This window comes from Lycorma delicatula, chromosome 2 (assembly GCF_047948215.1).
Source record: "Lycorma delicatula isolate Av1 chromosome 2, ASM4794821v1, whole genome shotgun sequence".
In the NCBI taxonomy this organism is placed as follows: Eukaryota; Metazoa; Arthropoda; class Insecta; order Hemiptera; family Fulgoridae; genus Lycorma; species Lycorma delicatula.
The window spans coordinates 219,594,385-219,612,823 of record NC_134456.1 but is presented as its reverse complement, the minus strand read 5'-3'; the positions used below and the strand labels follow the sequence as shown (position 1 = coordinate 219,612,823).

The 18,439-nt window shown below is 32.5% G+C and overlaps 1 protein-coding gene across 1 annotated transcript in view; it reads right to left on the bottom strand.

Annotated features, from left to right (window-relative positions):
* LOC142320069 (hydrocephalus-inducing protein homolog) overlaps positions 1–17,681 on the bottom strand; it is a 60,097-nt gene extending 42,416 nt beyond the window's left edge. The window contains exons 1-3 of the mRNA XM_075357745.1: positions 17,502–17,681; positions 12,647–12,732; positions 820–949 (exon numbers count right to left, since the gene is read on the bottom strand). Coding sequence (XP_075213860.1) covers positions 820–949; positions 12,647–12,732; positions 17,502–17,681 — 396 coding nt within the window. The remainder of the gene's footprint in view (positions 1–819; positions 950–12,646; positions 12,733–17,501) is intronic.
* Between the last annotated feature and the right edge of the window lie 758 nt (positions 17,682–18,439).

Sequence of the window (18,439 nt, the reverse complement as noted above, 5' to 3'; positions counted from 1 at the left end):
GCCGACATTCCTAACAAATTTTTTAGGACTATGCAGGAAAGACAACTTCAACATTTTCTTCAGGCACCCTCTGTCATCCCATACGCTTCCCTTTATATATTAACAGACATTTTAAACCAATTATGCCACTGACATATGTTTTTGTAAATTGGAAGATCACAACTAAAATTTCTACACAACCGTAACTACAAATTTACATTTAAAAAATGGTGAATATAGAAAGCTTTATATTCAGGAGTTGCCATCTTTGCCAGTGGTGCTGTTTTGTGGAAAGATTGGGATTCTATCTTTCCACATTATGCGCTCCAGTTTAAATAATTATTATGCTATGTTAAAATTTCAAAAATTTATAATCATAAAATCTTATAAGATTTATTACACAATAATAAGACCATACTATGCACATGTTTTTTCTATTCATATGTTATATAGGGCAATATTTACAGTCATTTATAATTCCACCAATATTTAGATATAGAAAAAGTTAATTAATTTATAGAGAATATTCATACTGAAAAGTAATCACTTTCTATATTTTTAAGTTTAACTTATTCTAAAACTGTCAGTTATTATTCATAATTGAAATTTACAAAAATCTCTGCACAGCTTCAATTTTTAAAATGTATAAATGAATGAAAAACTTTAGGAATAAAAAACTATTAATAAGAATTTTAGCGTTAATAAGAACTGTTGTAGTGTTAGTGGAGCAAAAGTATAGTAAACAAGGTAAAAATCACCAAAGTAATCATAAAATTGTAAAAATTTTTCCTTTATAAAAAATTATACTATCAATTTTTCTTAAAGAGTAAAGGCTAATACCGCAATAATTTCTCCTAAAGTTGGAAAATTGCATTGAACAGGAACATTAATAGAGCATCCTGGTTCCAAGATTCCACTGGGTTTTGGTATTGTAAATGATCCTATCACCAATGGCTGAACACCTTGATTCCTACAAATAAAAATAATGACATAAAGAATGACAACTTCATAATATGAAGGCGGTCCAAAAAGTAATTAGACTTGCAGGGAAATTTAAAGTATGCAAGCAGCAGTCCTGTATATATACAAGTACCCAGACGTGTTGTCTATTTCCCCATATTGATTTCAAGTTGATTGTTGAAGTCATTGAGTGTTATTCACGTTAAGTGTGTTGGGTAAATGCCTTCCATGGAGAAAAATATCGATCAACGTTACACAATTCAGTTTTGTGTCTGTTTAAAAAAAATCACCTTCTGAAACATTCAAAATGTTGAAAGAAGCATTTAGTGGTGTTTTTGTCATGTGCAATGTGTTTTTGTTGGCATGCCACATTTTTGGCTTAAAGAGAGAGCAGTGGAAGACTTGGTAAGAGTGGATTTACCGAGCACATTGATTAATGACATGGTGAACACAACAAGCATCACACCATTTGAGATAATCATTGTACTGGTAAGTGGCAGTTGAGAGAACTGCTACACAATAAAAGCAGTGCACACAATATTCTGAGCAGATGCATATGAAACATGTTACTGTCATTGGGTTCCACACCTCTTAATGCATGACCAGATGAAGTACCATCTACATTTGTGTGCAAAGAATTGTTGGCTCGCTACAAGAAGAAAGGAACATGCTTTTTGCATATGGTAACTGTTGACAAGTCTTGTTCTATTATGACCTAAGATGAAACGACAAAGTTCTCAATGAAAGTTAATTTCTTTACCATACTTGAAAAAGTGACATGCAGCACAGGTAAGTTACCATGATCATATTTTTTAACCATGAGAGATTCATTTACCAACAGCAGGTACTTATATGGATGAGTAATTGTTCTCTGGTACATCAATGTGTGCAAGATAATGTTAACTCGCTTCAAGAAAAATTGAAGAATTTCTTTTACATCATGATAAAGTGCACCCCCATGTTGCTAAGACAGTGTGCAAATTTTTGAATAGAAAAAATTAAAATGGTTCCTTATCCACCACACAGCCCACATCTGCTCCATGCGGCTCTTGGCTGTCCCCAGAAGGACATGAAAGGATGGAAATTCAAGCCCAATCTAGAGGTTTTAAATTCATGTAAGTGAAATGCAAAGCACTTTCAAAAGATGACCTGGATTTTGTGTTTAAAAAATGGACAAGTGCTGGAAGTAGTGTGATGCACTTAGAGACACTATTTTGAAAAGGGATATGTAAATATAAATTCAGAGTAAAGTTTTTTCTAATTACAACTCTCATTACTTTTTTGACTGTCCTCAAACATACAGTAGCTTGCAAATTAATCTCAATACAGATGCTATTTTAAAAAAGTAATTCTTAATTTGGTTAAGTCTGGGGAGTTGCCTGACCATGGGAGAGCTTTAATGTTTTGTTCTTTGACAAATTTTTCCACTTTTTTGGTAGTTGTCATGGCGCCTAATATTGTTGGAATACTTTGTTGCCTTGTGAGAATTTCTTTTGAAACTGTGACTTAACCCTTTCCTTCAGAATCTTGATATATCCGTCACTTTTCAATGTACCATCTACTGGAAGTAATGTACAAGGGTTTTCAAATATAAAACAACCCCAAAAAATTTTTTTCTGAGGATGTTAACTGATTGTTGGATATGAGCCAGAGATGTACTTTCCTCTGATGCTTTTCTAACATATGGATCCCTTGCCTCTAAACATAAAAATGTGACCCGTTGGAAAACATAACATTTTTCTAGTCTTCATTTGTTCAGTTAGCATATGCTTTGGTACACAAGTCTCTTTTTTTCACATTGCTGGTGTTAATGGCTGCTTTTTAGCTGGCAGATGAGCTTTCCGTCTAAGCGCAAGAAGTCTGTGTTTAACAGTTTTTACATCTAAGTCTGCTCCTCTGGATGCTAATTCTCAATTTAAGTCCCTAGCAGATAATTTTGGATCAGGCTTACTTCTCTCACTAACAAAGATCCTGTGCTGGAGTATTTTTCTTTTACGGCCATATTTGTTTTTTCTTTGAGGTGGAAAGGAAGCAATTTCTTTAAATTGTTTTAAAGTAGCATTCACTGTTCCTAGTCCAACACCACAATCAGAAGCCATTTGTTGTTTGTCATAATGATATGCTCGGAAAGAGAAACAATTCTCAAATACTTTATTGTAGTTATATCCATTATTATATATTCAAGATACACAGAAGAGATGATTTATGATAAAAACTGAAATAAACTTTAAAAAAGTATTTGTATCATGAAAATTGCTAAATAACCAAAGAACAATTGCTTCACATTACAAAGATAACTTAAATAGGTGTGGTCAAGCAGTGTACCCACAACACAGAAATAAATAAAAAAATTCCTGTTTGGATTAATTGGCATGCTACTGTAAAATTAATAAAACTTAACACAAGAAATAACAAATTATAATTTAATTTTAAAAAAAATTCTGCATCCCATAAATTGACATGAAAAATAATTAATACCAATTATTCACACATCACAGAAGAAGCTACAAAATGAACTTAATTAATTTGGTTTACATATTATAGCGACATGAACTTAACATGACTGGTAATCTGCACAAATGTATTTAATATAATAAGAATAAAGTGACCAACAATACAATGGAAGTTTGTATTTTAAATAATTTTTAGTTTACAGACAATATTAATTTTTCAGTTTACAATTTTATGTTTTCAATGTAAAATTTCAATACAATTTTGTAATTAAATTAGTATCTGTCAATAAAATTTAGTGTGATTTCAATAAAAACAGAACTTTTGTCTGTCTCTAAATCTATTTGTTCTAGCTTGGATATAACTAAAGCATAACATATCTACTACCATAAATCAATGCATCATTTGTTAGTAAACAGTAATTATTTCAAGTAAGTATATAACAAATATTTGACTATAATAAAATAAATGTAGTGAAAAGAATAAATTGTTAGAAAAAGTATATAATAAATAACAAGTGCAGTCATTTTTGGTATAACAGTACATTTTTGGTATTTAGGCCTTTGTTAAGGCATTCTTATTAAAAATGCCTTCAAATTAATAAAAAGCTATTTTCATATTCTTAAATACTTGGACCGTTTATTAAAATACAGAAAATCTCTCCTGTAAGTTATTTATGATTATTTAGGTTAACTGAATCAGTATATTAGTTGATGTTTCTTTTTTTGCAATGATAAATTTAAGAATCTAATTCTAAATGTGGATGTATATTTTGCAATATTTAATGATAACAGAATAAATAATCAGCAATTAAAACAAAATTTACATGGGTGATTATGTTTCAAGTGGAAAACAAGCAGAATTTTTTTGCAAGATGAAACTTTACTTATTTTAGGTCTGAGGATATTAAATAAAACTGGATCATCTTAAATGTGTATTGAGATTGATTTCTTTGCTTACCCAGAAATTTCGTCCCATGGACATCATAAATAATAAAATTACTACATAAAATTTGAAATTATGCTATATCTAAATGACATTATGAAAAAAATGAATTAAATAGAATTTAATGCATAAGATTAAGACAAATCAGGAATCGTCTTAAGCTGAGTTACAGGAAATAAAAGTTAAGGAATTCATTATTTTTATAGTTACACACAAAAGGATTATCACCAACATACCTTCATAATTTAACATGACTATTAAAGGATGTCAGATCTGAAATACAAACTAAAAACAATCTCTTGAAACTAATCTTAGGTCAGATATGAATTTGATAACTCCATTATATATACACACTTAATTTCTACATTCCAAGAGTGATTAGATAAATAAGATTTCAAGAGGGCTAAAGAATAACACCAAGATTTGATAAGTGGATGATATGCTGTGCAGCACTATTGAAACCTCAAGATAGTCAGAGTAAATGGACTGACCCCATAGGGGAAGACATCCTCCGCCACCCCCTCCGTTCCGAGCCCTTATGGGCTTTACCAGCGGCATCTTTGAAACCTCGGCTTTTGACGTATAGCAGTCTGCCACGACCAGGATGCCACTGATGTGAATGCCACGAGTGACATTCCCATCGGTGTACTACTAATTAATGAACTTAAAATAATTTTGCACATCTCACCGAGTCTTAAGCAAGACTGAAAATACCTAACTAAAAAACAAATTGAACTACCTACTCATAGAAAGTAAAAGTGAGTTCAACACACAACACAAAACATAAAAATATTACATGGAACAATAACAACACAGTGACATTGAAACAAAACAAAACAAGGACAAGAACAACAAAAACATAATTTACAAAGCATAACATCAACAAAAATAGAATAAAAGAGAAATCCAAGTAGAGCTCTAGATCCCCTCAGCAATCCTTTCCTTTGCTAAGTACACTACAAAACTCTCCACTATTGCCCATTCGGCCTGGCTCCTCCAGTTTACACAGTGATCCAACGCCAACTCGATAAGATCAAGCCGATGGACTGTACTTTCCCCCAGTATCCAAATTTAAATAAAAAATGATTAAATAATCAGTTATTTTGATAAAAAATGAATAATTGTTTTCTAAAGTGGTGCAGGGTTTTTAAATTAAATTAAAAAGGGGGGTCAAGCTTTTTATATAATATAATTTTGAAAATTTTGGATACTTCTGAAATCAATAAGATTGGCCAACATTGGCTAAATATCTCTTTCTTGGTGAAAAACATTATTAATATTCAAAGAAAAGAATCTGAGAAAAGAAATTCAGAGAAAAATAGAATTTTCAAAATCTTAAGATACTGTTAGGGTTTTTCAGGAGGATTTCTTCTCTTTCAGGAGTTAAATATAAATAACTTTGGTGTTTTCATCAAGTATCTTTTGAAAAAGAACTTGCAAGGGCAAAATGTTAAATATGCAACAATTTTGTCTAAAATTTCTTTGAAATCTTTCCTGTCTATTTAGATAGATTATTTTTTATTTGTTTACTCACAATGCAGCCCAGAGATAAAACTTCTTAAAATAGAATTTAACATTCTGCCGACACACTGGCTGGGAAATTTCGGTACTAATTATACCTTGGATGACTACACTGATTTGTTAGTCTATATAGCAAACTGTGTTCAAGAGAATATCCTCTTTGCAAGAGTAAGTGTAATCAAAATTTTACATCACATAATTTCTAAATTATGTCTGAAAGTTTTATAATTTCTTTGATACATTTTCTTCATAAAGCATAACTTTTTTATTTAATTTCATTCATTTTTAATTTTTAATTTATTAAATAAGAATCCTATTTCCTGTTTTTGCCACTTACTCATTAATTTTTGTTTATTCACTTGATATTCTCTAATAAAATTATTTTCATAGACGTATATAATATTTTTGTTGTAAATTAGTACAATCATTTCAGAAAAATTTTACAGATTAACAAGACCAATTTCCTTACACATTTTTTGATTTTGGAAGCAGACTTCAGAAAGCACTAAAATCAATTGTTTATACTGATACTGTTAATGACACTGAAACAGTGAAATCATTAGTTAGACGGCTGAAGAAAATTATTAGGTATTGTCTGATAAGAATGGAGAGGTGGTGAACAAGAAGTCATCAATGATGAAGATAAATAATTCATTGTCTGAACAAGATTTAATGTCAGTGATGGTACTGATAATACTGAATTTATGATAGGCTGAAATGGAAATATAGTCGTTCAAGAATGATTTACCAATCAATTGATTGATTTAAAAATCAATCAACAACTTCCACTTAAAACATAGCAGAAGTTTTGGATAAACATTACAATCACTGTCTATAGTTTGGATGTAGAAATGCACCACGCACCTAACATATCCATATATGCAACCAGGAAAAGATTAAAGCTTCACAATCTATTTTTTTAAATATTAATACAGGCTCCACCCTCCTTTTGGAGAAAAATTTCTATTATACTTTTTCTTTGATTCTTTCTTTAGTATCTTGCCATAAATAATAATAATGGGAGTATTCAAAGCTGACTTTAACATCATATCACTTGGTCCTGACCACGATCCCTCTGAAGCTGTCTATTGATTCATTAAATTTATTGTACGAATATCCTTGATCCTTATACTCCATCTAGATATAAAGATTACTTCAGCTTCCGTATTAGTCTGTTGCATCAAATTCATATATAATTAGCCAGTGGAGCAGCTGTTTTTTGGTTCAGCTTTTGAAATGTCAAGGACCTAGTTTCCAGGTTGGGGTTGCACAAAAAACCAAACTCGTATTTTGAAATCTGATAGATTACACTAAGGAACAAATTAAACTTTTCTTTTATCACAAAGAACAAAATAGCTGATCCTAACAGAACTCTTTACACTGAATTTAAATAAGTAAATAAATTTTCTTCATCACCAAACATTTTTTATGATCTGTAGGTAAACTTTGAAAGAAATGTAAGAATTATATGCACGCAAGGCACTATTCAACTAACTAAAATGTGGCGGTTGTAGTTTTCCTTTTGTATTTGGCATCTGGAACATCTGGAACTCTTTAGCATCAAAAAGTATTCTGTGATCATTCTTGCATTCCAGTGTTTGCTGGTACCTGTTTTCCATGACAGATTTGTTAGTGAAAACCATTCCCCATACTCATCAATGATGGTGCCAAGATTATCCAGAAAGAAATCCAGGTTTGAGTCCAAGAAATTAATTTTTACAGACATGTTATACCCCATATGTTTATATGTTTGTAATAATTCCCTCACAATGTCATGGTAGTTGGGAGAATACATGATTTCCCAAAATGTTTTGTACTCTTAAATTAGTACTCTTAAATTATCTCTATGCTGACTTTTTGACTTGCTTTAACAGTTTCTCAAATGGTCCATCTCTACAAAGTTCTTATTTAGAGACTCTCCTTCCCTGATTTAGCGTCACAATATAAGGAAATTTTCTTTCAAATAATGAAATCCAGCCATATTTATCCATTCCCTTAAAAAAGCTTTTGAAAAGCCATAATTTTATATGAAGTGGAGAAGAAGAATCATTTTTAAGCTAACTAATGGGGAATACAACATTTTTCTGTCCTGGCATAAGTGGTACACATTTTGGCCATTTCTTCTTGATAAAATGATTTATCTTATTCCTGCTATCACATTCACACAAAAATCAACAAAATTTAGTGTAGCCGAGCTGCAAATCCATTAATAAACACAATAACTAATAATCAATAATTCAATAATTAATAATCACAACATATAGTCCAACAGTAACTGTACTGAATTTTTTTGTAACAGAATTTTCATACTGTCATGTTTTTTTCATGTTAGTTGCATATGTACTAATGGAATAGAAGGAAACTGTTGCTACTGTGCAAAAGTATAGCCTTTAAACTAATTTTCAAAAAAAATCAATGTACAGTCTCCATTCTTTAGAGTTCATGATGAAGCCTATCCATGACAACCCAAACATTGTTACAGTACATTAAACTACTTTCTTCAGAATATAAATTTTGAAACTGTACCAGACAATTGTGAAAGAAATACACTTTAGTGGCAGAATAGAGAAAATTCCAACCTTCCAGCCTAGATCTCAAAAGCTAGGTTTTTTGTTTCTTCAACAACCTCAAATCCAAACAATCGTTTAATTCACCTTAGTTATCAGAAGAAGTTTGTGTGATAATGATTCTGTTTCAAAAATAGGATCATCTTGCTCTTTATGATATTCAGTGAATAGCTCATTTTCTAAAGTTAGATGTGTTGGAAGACACAGTGTAGGTAAGTCCTCACCATGAGACACCGGCTTAATAGCAGACTGTAAATTCAGACACTGCATTGTGTGTTTGGGTCTACTACTTATTCCTTTTATCTTTGTAAAAAGAAATAATAGTCTGACAAATGGTCTTGTGGTTCATGCCATACAATTGGTATGGAAAAATTCATGTGTCAGTTACCCCTAGCCTATTCTGTCAGATATTCCACACAAGTTGAACAGCATATGTGAGGGGTCCAGTTTTTTCTTCATCCCTACTTTACAGCCAACATGTGAAGTACAGTTCACAATGTTTTTAACCAGTGAAGTCAAACTTTGTCGTTCTTTAAATATCAAACCCCCAGACACATAACAGAAGTTATTCAAATCATTTACCAACTTCCTTGGCAAATTTATTCACTAACACAATACACATGACACAGTAATTGTAAAAACAGAATGAAACAACAGTACATGCATACACAGCAGGCGTTTAAATAATGCTGATTTGTTAACTGTATGAATCAGATGACTGCTCTGTGCTGACAAGTCACAACCTACAGCAAATGAATGTTCACGGATATAATAATAGCTATTGACTTCAAAAAGTTATTTTTATACTCCAACCTCTACTTTTAATCATTTAAAATTTTCTTTTATCTACATAATTTATTCCCCCAAAAGTATATATACAAGGCATATTCATAATGGGCGTTTTGGTCATATAAAAACAAATTAATTCAAGAGAAAATGTTTTTACTTACAGTTTTAGTTTAGTACATATCTACTTAACTTTTCCACGTAATCGCCATTCAGTTCTAAGCAGTTTTCGTAATGTTGCAACCAGTTTCTTTATCCCCTCTGCATAGAAGTTCACCGCCTGAAAATTGAACCAGTTGACAATGGCAGTCTTGAGTTCAATTTCATTGTCGTTTTCAAACCATTATCCACCAAGCCACTTTTTCAAATGGATGAAGAGGAAGTAGTTACTAGGTGCAAGGTTGGGACTATACGGAGGGTGGTCAAAAAGTTCCCAATGAAAATCTTGAATCATCTTCTTGGTTAAGGCCGTTGCCTTAACCAAGATCCTCACATCGTTATGTGAGGATGCGTGTTGTTGTGAAGGAGGATTAAGCTAAATGACAGTTTCCTGTGCTGTCGACTTTGGATTGCACATCTGTTTGGTGAGCATTTCGCAGTACACGTAAGCTGTAATTGTTGATCCACGTTCCATGAAATCAACCAAAATGATTGCCTTTTCGTCCCAAAAACCAATAGCCAACATTTATAGACTCGAGTATGGAGATTGCTTAAACTTTTTCGGTCTGGGGAACTTAAATGATGCCATTGCATTGACTGTTGTTTCAATTCTACGTTAGTGTGGGATATCCACGTGTCGTCGCCCATAGCAATGTGGGTAAACAAATTATTTCCATCTTGTCGATAGCAGTTCAAAAATGCTTGTACACTGCACATTCTTTGCTCTTTGTGTTGGCGTGGAGCATTTTATGTACTCACCTTGCAAACAATTTTGATATCAGAGTTTTTCTGTGACAATCGTGTAGATAGAAGTGCGTCCAACATGGAGCGTCATCAGCTAGAGTACTAGTCGTCAATCACTTATCACATTGCAGTTTTCAGTTCACGTGTTCAACGATTTCATCGGTCTGAATACTGGACCTGCCACTCTGCTCTTCATCATGCACATTTGTGCGGTCATTTTTAAAGTCTTTACACCATTGTCTAACCTTTTCTTCACTCATTACTGTAGGTTCATACACTACGCCCAACTGCTGATGAATTTCAGCAGCTGAAGATATTTTTGCACACAAAAATCCAATCACAGCATGCACTTCACAACTGGCAGGAGAAACAATTGTCGTGGACATTGCGATCTGCATTCACCAACAGGCAAACTACTTAAGCAAAACAACAACTGCAATGGCTTCATAAATAGCTGACAGATGGCCCTGCATGTGTGAAACTGTGTTCAGACCCACTAATATTTAAATATAAGCCAACAGTCCTTACTTTGTGAATATGCCTTGTAATTTCATAATATCAATATTTAAAAAATTTTTAATCATAACAAAACTGTAAGTGACAGAAAAATCCTAATAGAATTTTTGAATTCAGATTATTTTGCTCTTTATAACAACATTAAGAGCTCAATAAAACTTTCATGTGCCAAAAACTGTGTTTGTTTATTAATACTAATACAGTAATATATTATTAAAACATCTATTTTTATTATTACAATTAAATTACTTTTAAAAGTAATTTTAAAATGTTAAAAGTGTAGGTATCTGTCTCATCTGCTATAGATATTTTTCTACAGAAAAAATAAATGTTAAATTAATAAAATCAACTAAAAGATTATTAATAGATTTAACTAAACAATAAAACATCCTAACTCCATAGGGGAAGATGCCTTGTGGCTATCCCAGTCACCAAACCACGCTTTCCATTCCTAGTCCTGAGGGGCTTTACCAGAGATCATCTTCCAGAACCTCTAAATATGATTACATTTCTCAGTCATCAGTTTGACCTCGTGACAAGATGCCACTGATGCAAATGCCTCAGCAGACATTTCTATTGGTGTATTAAATCATATATACTGTCACCTTCATATCGGGTTTTTCCCAATTTTGGACTCCTGTTCTAAATTGTTAACCAAAACTATGTCACTTTACCACCCTTGCAGAAGTGCAAACCCTATGTCTATCTACCAAAGGAGCTACTTTAAAACAACTACACTAACATCCCCAAAACTGGACTGATTTATTGTCCTACAAATCATTGAGCCTGAGTCCAAAATTTAAATCTCATATCATTAAAAACCATGTTAACCACAACATTTTAAATTTTGTTCTACAAACCCAGAAATACATTATTCATTGAATTATAAAATTTCATTTATACTCAAGTAGACCTACCTCTGATCCAGCTCACCCAGGGATCAAGGCTGCCAATCCAAGACCAAATCCCAAGCTAAGTCCCAATCCAAGCTACAGACAATCACAGAGTTCACAAAAACCCCATTCTAATCATATGAATAACCATAATTATATAGGACATGATTGCCAAGGCACAATCATGTCCTATCTTGGCAGGGGCGGTCATGCCTCCGCAGCAGGACCTCAGCATGACCTCCTTAAAACTGTTTAATTTTAAGAGGAAGGTTCATACCCCAAAAATTTATTTGTAACTAGCTCTACCTGCCACGCTTCGCTGTGGCACATTGTGGTTGCATGGATGAGAAATGAGAAACAAAACAAAGCATACGTTTCATAGAAGTTTAATTTTGCAATACTTGTAGATATACAATATTTTTTGTTTTTCCACTGTCTGCGTAGATATAAAGGCTATCTGGTTTGCCGACTCGGGAACACGCAACATACAGTTGCCCATGTGAGAAGCAATCCGCATCTAAATCTAAACCACACAATTCTAAAGATTGACCTTGAGTTTTATTGATTGTGATTGCAAATGCCAATCGAATTGGGAATTGCAATCTTTTAAATTAAAATGATGTATCGGTCGGGATTATGGGTATTCGAGGAATGAGGACATCTTCACCTTTGTACTGAAAAAATCTTTCACATATGTACTAAAAATATAGAAATTGTAATGAATTTTACAGGGGTGAAAGCACCCCAGTAAACAAGGTCTTGTTGTTGCATAAATGGAGAAAAATATACTAATTGATAATCTGTCTAAATAAAATTGCTATCTATATTGTAAATCTAGTTCACAAAGCAGGATGAAAAATACACAAAAATCCAACAAATGGTGATCATTTTACTATTTTTCAACAGGATATTTTTTTTATTAGTTACCTATATAAATCAGTAACCTAATTATTTTGACATATTTACATTTAATACTTCCACTTTACTTTGCAAAAATATTTAACAGCAGATACTAACTATATTATACTAAATTTTTCAGCTATCTGCTTACCTATTTAAAAAAAAAAAAATACAATAAAAAAGTCCAGAAAAAGTGTAATAAAATATAATAAAAATTAAATTTACTTTTCTTTTTTCTTTTTTGAAGATCCAGGTGTTTCAGTTTTCTCTTTGCTTTTTCCTTTTTCACCAGTCTTTTTTACACCTTCAATCTGTAATGTAAATAAAATTATTTGTGAAATAACAAAGTAGAAAAACCAAAAATCAGAGTGAGTAGTCCTGAAAATGATTTCAATGTTTCCACTAAAATTAAAAAAAAAATTACATAAAGAATGTAGGTTTACATACACACTTTTACAAGCATGTAAAACAATTGAGAATGAATTATGTCCTTTTAGGCTGGTTAAAAACTTAGTTTCATTAAAATTTCAAGATAAATCATGTAAAATATTGAAATTATATATATATCACACTACTGTGAAGATATCATTTAAAGAATGTACAACCCAGTTTACTAAAAACTGGGTTACTGTACGAGGTGTGATTGGAATGTAGGGCGTTTCTCTCAAGGCACCACACCAGACGATGGTTCATTCCTTTACCTTGCACAGGGTACTGGTCAAGGAGGTAGGACTTGTGGGACATGATTGACCTTTACAGGTTTCAGTATGGGGATGACCAGTGCCTCTGACCAAGAATCTGGAAACATCTGGTCAGAAAATATTCTATTGAAAATAGACAAAAGATGTTGTAATGGACTATTCAGGAGGTGAGGTAACATACTGAATCTGATATTATCATTTCCAGGGGAAGCGTCATGGGAATTTTTCAAGGCATACTTAAGTTCATCAAAAGAAAATGGAATGTTTAATTCATTTTGTGAATCTCCAATAATAAAAGGCACATCTTCTACCCTCCAAGTTATACTTCATAAACTCAGAACAGCAGGATGATGTTTGCCATCTCTAGTACAATTTGTGGCGGTGATTGTTCTGATCCACACATGGCTCGTACCTTTCTCCAAACAACCAATTATGGAGTTTTCGAAGAAATGTTATCGACATAATTTAACCATGATTTCTGCTTAGCACACTGAAAAACCTGATGGAATTCAGGCCTTGCATTGCAGTAGGTGCAAAACATTTCTGTTGTGGGCTACAACTGAAATTACACAAAGCCCTGCAGCGATCTTTCAATGCCTTACTGCATTCTTCTTCTGGTTGGTTTTCCAGATGTTAGGAGGATATATTCATTTGTACCATCGACTATCAGGTGAGCAAACTTGGAAAGTTGGTGGATCACATCACCACTTTCATCGTACTGATTAAATGAATCTTTGTACCCGATACAGTCTGCTTTCCCAAGCACCCATCTGCGTAGCTGACTATGAGGCAAATCACTATTACCGATCAAAATAACAACCGGTATGTGATTGCTTCCAAAATCGTTTTTGGTAACGTGCTAGTTAAAACATGGAAGTAAAGATGCTAAACACAATGACACATCAGTGCATGAAGATATAACTGATGAAGATGATACAAACGTGTACAATCCATTGTTCAAAAAGTAGAGATCTAAGTTCTATCTCAGCTGGTCACCTACACTTGGAAGAACTTGACAATGAGCACCAAGAATGGTGATGGGCACTGAAATCACCAATTATTAGGCAGGGTACAGGAATCTGGGAAAACATACTAGACAGATCATCTTCACTGATGTCGGAATTTGGAGGAAGATATAAGTTGCAGATATTAATTTTGAATGACGCCAATATCTTCACAGAGACTACAGGGATGTTTGTATCCAGTGGTATCTGCAGGGCCAATACTATCTCCCTAAGGAAAACAGCCACAACTTCTCGTCCTCTGCCCTCAGTTTGATAGTGGGATCTTTTGCAAACATATCTACAAAGGATACATCATCCTTTGAGAATGGAAGTGAGTCACCTGCAGACAGTATTAAAGAATTTTCTTTAATACTTTTAATTTTCTGTTTTCACTGAATAATATTCATAGCCAGAGAGGAAATAATTTTCTCCTGTTATATATAAAAACTGCACGCTGATCACTTGTCAAATACTATCCAGCCTTTTGTTTTGGATTTTATGACCTTTAAGAAGTGTTCTGGTTCTCTAGACACTTCATCCACCACCATACCCTCACAGAACCCTTGAGACGGTGACTTGGAAGCCTAGGAGGGTGAAGAAGCCGTTCCAGGCAATGATGTTTTAATAGATTCCTTCACAGGGATCTTGGTTGTTTACTGCAGCAAGAACTTATGTGTTGGTGTAATGACTAGTGTCGATTTAGATAGACCACAAGTTACCTTCTTGCCAATAATTAATGCTGAAATAGCAGCAGTGAGGGACTTTACTAGTTCTGACAAAGCTTGGACCAACTTACATGATGGGCACTTGTTGTCCTATTGTACATTGTTAGAAAGAGCCTGGACAAAACTAACTCTGGGCTGTAGAGGATTTCTCATGATGAGAGATTTCTGTATTCCCGATGAGCCACAGGAAATGACACTTTCTGTTAAGTAATAATCCTTATTATTGTCTGTTCTTCCTTATAAATGGGACATTCATAAGAAATATGAAACCTTTGCCAAATGTGAACCCTTACAATTTACACACCTTTTAGCTTCAGTACATGCGCTATCATCAAGTGCCATACAGCTCCAATGCACACAAACTTGTTTCTCAGAGCAACCAATTTTGGTGTGGCTAAAACCCTGATACTGGAACCAGCATCTGGGGTTTGGGATGCATGGTTGCACACAGACAGACAGGTGGTCTATTTTCATTCACCAAGGGAACATTGGGGTAGAAAAGGTTATTACAATAAGTTAAGATGTTAGTACATAAACAGCATTCTCCTTCCTTATTATCCTCTCAACAGAAGTGACTGACTGCAGGGACAGTTCCTCTGTTTTTTCTGATGGTTCAATACAAGCCAAATCATAGCAGAAGACAACCTCCTTGCTAAAATTTAAGGTACCACCACCACTTTATCCGTCAGAATGAACCTATGGGCCAGTAGCTTCCGACTCTGTTCGTAATCAGTAATCTCAATCAACAGGGTGCCACTCCTATGATTTTTAACTGATTTCTGAGAGCTACACACTGCAACAAGGCACTTGTTAATTAAGAAAGGTAAAACCTTTGCAAATGATTTGACTTCTTCCTTGAACTTGACTACCATAAACTGCATTACTACTATTCTTGAATTCGTTGTTTTATCTCTCGTTTCACCTCCAGACAAATCTTCAACTGACAATGTTGGTCGACATCTTTTTAAGCTCCTGAGTTTGTTAGTTTTTCAAGTGGACCTACCACCAAAGAAGTATTTAATGGAACAGACATGTAGTTCTCATGAGTACAGAGATAAAATGGACCACTCCAACAGAGTGCACGCGTACTGGAGCAATAGCTAAATACAACTGGGTTTGCCTAGGTGCCCAGAGGACATTGTTCGAGACTCACTATCTAGAGCCACCCATCGGGACGATAGTTTCCACCTTGGGTTATGGTTGCATTTTGAAAGGTGTTGCAACAACACCGAGTGTAAGTGTAATACAATAGCCTATAAGTACTGCCATTTTGAAATTACAAGCCCAGTTTTAAAATTTTCCAATCACACCTTGTAAGTTACTGAAAAATTTAAAAATTGTACTAAAATGCAGTTTTTTATAATTGAATGCTATTAAAATATTAAAAAATTAGATGAATATTAAAAAATAAATAATAATAACGCAATATGAAGTATAAAAATGATATAAGTTGGTAGAACGTGATTGTAGCATATGAATGTCTAAAATGAAAGTTAAGGGTTTCAAAGGAAAGAAACCTGTAAGAACAGAATTGCAATGGTGAATATTATTGAACAAGTCAATCCTTGACTTGGTTAAACAGTCCAAGTCAACTGTTAACCATTTAGGTTGACTGTTTAACCATTTAGGTTGCCATATTTTATATGACAACCTAAGTGATTTTTAAAGATATTTAAATGATAAAGATTTAAAAAATAGACCAACAGGTATAAATTGATATGCAATGCAACTGAAGGAAGTTTAGAAATATATCAAGCACAGGAAGCCAGTTGAGATTACACAACAAAAAGTAGTACAGACAGTTTTGTATGGTAATGAACCTAAGTATTAAAAATAAGGAGAAAAGTATGATACAGAGAGTGGAAATGTCTTTTTTAAGAAATCTGATAATGGAGATGGTACAAAATGAAGATATTTATTAAGAATCTTCTTGCATGCACGATGGTATACAACTGAAAAATGAAAGCAACATCTTAAGATGAATGGTTGATATCAAAGCTTTCCAAGCAGCTTTACTATATTCAGCTGTAGGTAAACAAGACAGAAGACTTCAAAAATATTGAAAGGAACTGAAACAGGTCTAAGACTTAATTTATGATGAAACAAAAATGTATAAAGTAAAAAACATAAAGTCAATACACATTCAGGAGTTTACAATTAATAGACCAAATCCATTAAATGCGTTGCTATTTTCAGATGTTAAATAAATGGTTTTCCTGTGAAATTAATGTTGTATTAAATGATCCTTTTATTATTAAAAAATGAATAAATTCAAACAACCCAAAATTTTAATTATCAAAAGTTTTTTTTAGATCAAACAGCAGATTTTTACAAATCGCTTGTGTAAATTGAGTTATTCTTTAATCAGAAATTAAACCTTTACTAAATAGAAAGCAAAACAATAGTATTTTCTTACTTTGTTCAGAAAATTATTTCAAAAAATTATTCTACACTTTTAATGAAGTGTAATACTTTTCTTGATTTATCTAAAACATATCAACTACATACAAGAATACAGTTACTGAATCATGTTAGAATGAATGAATTTCAAGTTGAAATCTGCATTAAAATTAGACTTTACAATTGTGACTAATATAAAGATTTTCTTATATAAACTAACAATAAAGGGAAATCATAAATGGTAATTTACCTGTAAAGTACCATCAGGAGGATTTAAGACATCAATAAATGTGTACTGGAAGTCAAACACACCAGTGTTAGCGATATGAATCAAAAGTTCTTTTTTTGATGATAAATGCATAGGACCAAAATTTATGTCATATTCTGGAGCTATTACATAACTGAAAGTATCATTTACATACATAATCATTTTCAAACTTAGGAAAATTTATAAAAATAATATAAATAAATTAAAACCATCATTTTCAAAAATGCTTGTAGGCTTACAAATATGAATGAAAGTTCAATTATATGGATCAGATTAAAAATAAATAACATACCTTTTCAAAAGTATGCTAAAGGCATTTTGTTATTTTAAAAATTAATAATAAAAGATTCTAATAGGACAAAACATTTAATCACTCATATCTCAAAAAAAATGTTTTAAAAATGTGAGTAAATGCATCTTGATAAAAATTTAAAGAAACAATGTAATGGGATTGTTACCCAGTATGAACTTAAGGTACTTTAATTTAGGAATACATATTATTACTTAAGTTTTCCAACAAAGTTTTTTTGATTTCTCATGGAAAAATTCTTTTAATATCAAATGATATATGATAGACAAAAATTACATTAGTATCTGAAATAAACCAGTATTATGCAGTTATGACTAAACATAACTTTGAACTGGGATTATATTTTTACCTTTGGAATTTTCTTAAACACAATTTGTCAAGTCTTGTTTTATTTTTCTTCATACATTCTTAAAAAAAATAAAATAATAAATTAGGGTACTATAATCTAATGTAAAATTTAATAAAAAAATTAAAATAAGAGGCTGTTGTTGATCTCAAACTGTTCAGTTTATTTCAGTTAGTTTCAGTTTGCTAACTATTTCAGTTTAGCGAGATAATACTCGGTACTTTAATGGGTGTATTGTATTTTAAGTCAAATCAAACTGAATAA